General features: G+C 39.8%; 1 protein-coding gene across 1 annotated transcript in view; it reads right to left on the reverse strand.

The window, feature by feature from the left end:
* amph (amphiphysin) overlaps positions 1–1,564 on the reverse strand; it is a 49,275-nt gene extending 47,711 nt beyond the window's left edge. Inside the window, exons 1-2 of the mRNA XM_085379121.1 lie at positions 1,496–1,564; positions 980–1,060 (exon numbers count right to left, since the gene is read on the reverse strand). Of these exons, the coding sequence (XP_085235247.1) occupies positions 980–1,060; positions 1,496–1,564 (150 nt within the window). The remainder of the gene's footprint in view (positions 1–979; positions 1,061–1,495) is intronic.
* Positions 1,565–6,000: the final 4,436 nt, after the last annotated feature.

Here is a 6,000-nt window from a genome sequence, read left to right on the forward strand (position 1 = left end):
GGAATTTGGTTTCCACATTTTGCAGAGGTTTCCTCCTGTTCAAAGGGAGTTTTTCGTTCCCACTGTCACCAGTTTCTTGTCTGAGTTTTCTCTTTATATTATAGGGTCTTTATCTTACAATATAAAGTGCCTTGAGGCAACCGTTGTTGTGATTATGCACAATATCAATCAAATCAAACATAAACTGAGGTTTTTCACACTAAAGGCATGAACTGAGCTCTCTACGACACAGGATTTGGAATCCAGGTAACTTAAAGTTTAACTCTGTGTTTTCAAGGTTACACAGAGTGTTTACGTCTTACCAGGTTACATTGCCATGGTAAGTGGTGCTGTACTCGCCTCACATATTCTGTTAACTGCCAACTAACGAATCAGATCTCTGGAAAATAAGGCCACTGCAGATCTGTTAGAATGGCTGAGATCTCATCTACAGCACGCCTGGGCATTAAAAACACCTGGTCACGTGGCTGCCTGGCCCCTTTCAGGTCAAAGGGAAATTTGTTAAAGCATATATCATGCAGTTTCTCCCCATCAGAGAATGGCTTACTGTTTACCAGAAAATCACAATGTAATTTTGTTGCTTTTATTTTGAAAGCAACTCTTATGTTACACATTTACATCTGTATAAAATTGAAAGTCTTTGAATTTTTGAAATTAATGTGAATGCTGATTAAACAGTGATCAAACATTGGTGTTTTTACATATACACTGTCTGACTGTGACACCTGCTCCCACCAGCAGTGGTTTATAATGAGGTCAAATATGGAGACAGTCAAGTTCAGCTTATTAACCAATTTGTCAGTAATTATCCAGCCTTTGTCTTCAAGTGTCAGTGAGAGCTGTACATCCAGAGCAGAGCATTGAAGTCTTCGACCTTCCAGCTCTGTATAAAATCTGTAAGTAAACTAAGCCAAGTTGACCTGGTAAATGGCCTGTATTTGTAAAGCACTTCACTTAGTTATCCCAGGTATCGTCTTACCTCCTGCCTCCGGAAGTTGATGACCACCTGTTCAAACTGCTCATCTTTGGTCTCGTCTGCTTTTCCCAACTTCTGCAGAACCTGAAAGAGAAATCACATCAAAGCGCCTGATAAATAAAACTAAGGTAGCACAATGACGTCATCACGTCGTGGACAACATTGTCGACCTTGGACCTGGGAAATACGTCACTAACGTCTTTAATTTTCAAGAGGAAAACGTGCGTGACGCGTTTTACCGCACACGTGACATCACGATCTGCTTCAGCCAATCAGAACGTGCTCTATTTGTTTTTGATGATTTCTCCGTTTCTGATGATTTTTCTCCTCAGCCCGTAGCTAATCACGTGACCTCCGAGCGGCTCAATAGCGGATGATCAGTAATACATCGATCCTCATGTGTGAGCGATCGGATTAGAGAGCGGCGGTGACCGGGCCTCCTGCAGCCTCCAGCACCGCTTCTCCATCCGCCCTCCGCATCACCTCCATCACCTGCTCCTCCTCTCCTCCCCCTCTCACCTTCTCCTGGGCTCGGTTCAGGCGCTTCTGCACGTTCTTAGCGAAGATTCCCGTTTTAATTTCCGCCATGACGACCGCACCGAGAGAGAGCGGAGGATTACCGGAGACACGGGAGGGGGAGGGGTGTGTAAGTGTAGTGGGGCGGGGCCGAGGACTCTTTGCTCCTCTGATTGGACGGTGTGTGTGTGTGTGTGTGTGTGTGTGTGTGTGTGTGTGTGTGTCCGCGAAGCTTTCAGACTGTCACGGGTTAATCTGCAGGTGGAGCAGCTTACTCACGAGCTATTTCAGGTTTTAACTCAAATCTACAGTAAACAGGAAGTGATCTAAAGCCTGTCCTGACGTCATTAAGCAACAAAACGTTCTTTTTCTAGGTGAACAAACGTTAAGGCCTGACAGCGCATATGGGCTAAACTCCTGACCCTCCATAGAAGCTCCTTCAGCTGTGACAGGTGTGACAGCTAACCCTAACAACCAGGTCTGGACTAATGGGTCATGATCTCTGATCAATAATCAATAAGGAGTGATTGGTTGTGTAGCAGCAGAGTGATCCAGGGGCGTAATTTCCAGGTGGGTTATGACCCCCCCAATAATCCGACCCAGCCAATATAACCCCCACAAAAAAATTATGAATGATCTTGCATAAATAGGCTGTTGATTTTCTTTACTCATTTCAGTTATTACCAGGAAAATAGTTGCATGTTTCGTCATCTGGGTATTTACCCACATTAATTATTTATTTAGACAGAGATCTTGACCCCCCCCCCCCCCCCCCCCCCCACACACACACACACACACACACACACAATGTTCACCACAAAGTTAATAGAATAATCAAAGCTAAAAAACACCTTTAATGAATATTTTATTTTATTTTATTCAATCCCCTGTGTGTGTGTTTGTGTGTATAATTACATCTGAGTGGCACTCAAACCCTAACCTGTGTGGGGCCACTTTGTGGTTTTTGTTTTTTGGGGGGGGTTTTTGTGTCCCGTTTGGATCTTTAGCCATCAGAATTGTTGTCTTAAGGCCAAGAAAGATGCCAAGCGGATTTATTTTACCAAGTGGATCATCATGGCCTTGCCATATTGGTCCATTTGATTGACCTTTATTATAATTGTGTGGATGCTTTAAGCATCCACACTATTGAGTTCCTGTTTCTCTTTATTCTTTATACTTTATTCTAGTTGCTTCCGTACACTTTTCGCCGTTAAACTACTTCCACAATTTTCAGCCGATTTTCACCGTTCAAATTTTAAACTATTCTGCTATTTTTGCTAATTCCTGCTACGATTTTTGCTATTTTTAACTATTATACTTTTTAAAATATTAAGCTTTTTTCCTTTAATTTGTCCCATTGAAATGAATGGGAAACTTCTGCAATTCTGCTAAATTTTGCTTGTTTTTGAAACTTAACTACTTCCTCATATTTTCACCTAGAACAACCATTCAAATTTTAAAATGTTCACAAATTATTGGGCTATTCAGGTATGATTCAGCTTTTTCAAATCTTCTACTGTTTTACTTTTATGCCTCTTAAAGTTTTGAGTTGCAAAATTGTGATTTTTCACAAAATACATGCGTTGTTATGGTTGCTATGCTCTTGGCTTCCAGTGTGTCACTGAAGGTTTTGCAGTCTTCTCTTCATGTCGGAACAACTGTTTGCTACTTGCTCAATTTTCACTCAACTTCCACAAATTATACATCAAAACGTAGGTATTTTTGCTGGCTTTCAGGAAATGTCACTATCATTGTTGTGGGATTTATAGAATTTTCGCAAATCTCCTCAGACCAACACAATGTCAGAAAACTCTCCATATAAAGTGAATGGAGAGCTTGTTCAAAATCACCGCTGGATTTCTTTAATGAGGCATATTCGAATCGTCATATCTCCTTAACGAAGCAAAGTTAAGACATGAGGCTTGTCCCCGAATATCTTCAGACACCCCTGACGCTCACAATTCAAGAATTTCTTTCTCACCTATTACCGTTCTGAAATGAGTTGGACTTGTTTGAGGGTAGGAAATTCGTCCTTCGCTCAGATTTCTTCAGATTTCAAACTGTGGAAATGAACCACTTTTTTCTCTCGTCATAACTTTTTGTTGGATTTCCACAGAGACCTGAAAATTTCCATGATTGTTCACCAAAGCCTGCTGTCTCTTACGGTGAAAGAATGATATCGATACTCCAAATAGATTTCAAGTCACAAAGCGTTGTTTGAGGGCAAGTCAAGGCAGTTTTTGCTTCGCTCTACTCAGTTATGGTGCATTAGAAGTCAAATATCTTTAATAATTCATATTTTAATGATAAATTGTAAACACTGGAAGATTCCCCCATCTCTTCTGAACAAAACGGTGTAAGAATGACCGCTCTAGCCCCTACGGTTTGGAAATTATGGTCATTTGTTTGAGGGGAGTCCTCACTATGAGAAATAGGCTGCAATAATCCTGTGCCTCTCTGTGCTGCGTGTGTAAAAAGAGGCACATGTTTTGGCGGGAAAAAGTACACAGGCTCTCTGATTGGTGGATTCAAATTCAGCAGCTCCCAGGCTGACCTAGAAACTTACTTCTCTCTCCCTGTGCATTTTTTTGCTGATTTTTTTCATTTAACAAGTATATTTGAGGGACCCTCAGCATGTTCAGCATTTTTTCAGCTGTCCATTTTGCTTTTCCAATTTTTCTGTTTAACTTATTACTATTGTGCTAAATCATACTATTTCTGCTATTTTATAAGATTTGTGCCTAATATAGTATTTCTGCTAAATTACAGTATTTCTGCTTTTTATACTATTTGTGCTAAAACATAGTATTTCTACTAAATGTAGTATTTATGCTTAATCATACTATTTCTGCTTTTTATGGGATTTGTGCCTAATATAGTATTTCTGCTTTTTATAGGATTTTTGCTCAAACATAGTATTTCTACTAAATGTAGTGTTTATGCTTAATCATCCTATTTCTGCTTTTTATAGGATTTGTGCTTAATATAGTATTTCTGCTAAATTATAGTATTTCTGCTTTTTATAGGATTTGTGCTTAATATACTATTTCTGCTTTTTATAGGATTTATGCTTAATCATACTATTTCTATATATTTCTGCCAGGTCCCCAGGCAGCCAATCCTCTGTGAGGACTTAGACATTCAAATTTTCAAATCAGGGCCTGCACGGTTTCCCAGCCAATCATATATGTGTCCTGAGGCATTCAAATTTGCATATTGGGGCCTTCATGGCTTCTAAGCCAGCCAATCATATCTGAGGGCTGAGGAATTCAAATCCACAAATCAGGGCCTGCACGGCTTCCCAGGCAGCCAATCATATATGTGGCCTCAGGCATTCAAATTTGCATATTGGGGGAATTCGTGGCTTCTAAGTCAACAAGTCATCCATGTCGTATATCTCTAAAAATTCACATTTTAATGATAAATTGTTAACACTGGAAGATTCCCCCATCTCTTCTGAACAAAACGGTGTAAGAATGACCGCTCTAGCCCCTACGGTTTGGAAATTATGGTCATTTGTTTGAGGGGAGTCCTCACTATGAGAAATAGGCTGCAATAATCCTGTGCCTCTCTCTGCTGCGTGTGTAAAAAGATGCACCTGTTTTGGCGGGAAAAAGTACACAGGCTCTCTAATTGGTGGATTCAAATTCAGCAGCTCCCAGGCTGACCTAGAAACTTACTTCTCTCTCCCTGTGCATTTTTTTGCTGATTTTTTCATTTAACAAGTATATTTGAGGGACCCTCAGCATGTTCAGCATTTTTTCAGCTGTCCATTTTGCTTTTCCAATTTTTCTGTTTAACTTATTACTATTGTGCTAAATCATACTGTTTCTGCTATTTCATAAGATTTGTGCTTAATATAGTATTTCTGCTTTTTATAGAATTTGTGCTTAATATAGTATTTCTGCTTTTTATATGATTTGTGCTTAATATGGTATTTCTGCTAAATTATAGTATTTCTGCTTTTTATAGTATTTGTGCTAAAACATAGTATTTCTACTAAATGTAGTATTTATGCTTAATCATACTATTTCTATATATTTCTGCCAGGTCCCCAGGCAGCCAATCCTCTGTAAGGACTGAGACATTCAAATTTTCAAATCAGGGCCTGCACGGTTTCCCAGCCAATCATATAAGTGTCCTGAGGCATTCAAATTTGCATATTGGGGCCTTCATGGCTTCTAAGCCAGCCAATCATATCTGAGGGCTGAGGAATTCAAATCCACAAATCAGGGCCTGCACAGCTTCCCAGCCAGCCAATCATATATGTGGCCTCAGGCATTCAAATTTGCATATTGGGGAATTCGTGGCTTCTAAGTCAACAAGTCATCCATGTCATATATCTCTAAAAATTCATATTTTAATGATAAATTGTCAACACTTGAAGATTCCCCCATCTCTTCTGAACAAAACGGTGTAAGAATGACCGTTCTAGCCCCTACAGTTAGGAAATTATGGTCATTTGTTTGAGGGGAGTCGTCACTATGAGAAATAGACTGCAATAATCC

The sequence above is a fragment of the Diplotaxodon limnothrissa genome, linkage group LG18 (genome assembly GCF_057381915.1).
Source record: "Diplotaxodon limnothrissa isolate DT_005_m linkage group LG18, D_limnothrissa_male_GT1.1, whole genome shotgun sequence".
In the NCBI taxonomy this organism is placed as follows: Eukaryota; Metazoa; Chordata; class Actinopteri; order Cichliformes; family Cichlidae; genus Diplotaxodon; species Diplotaxodon limnothrissa.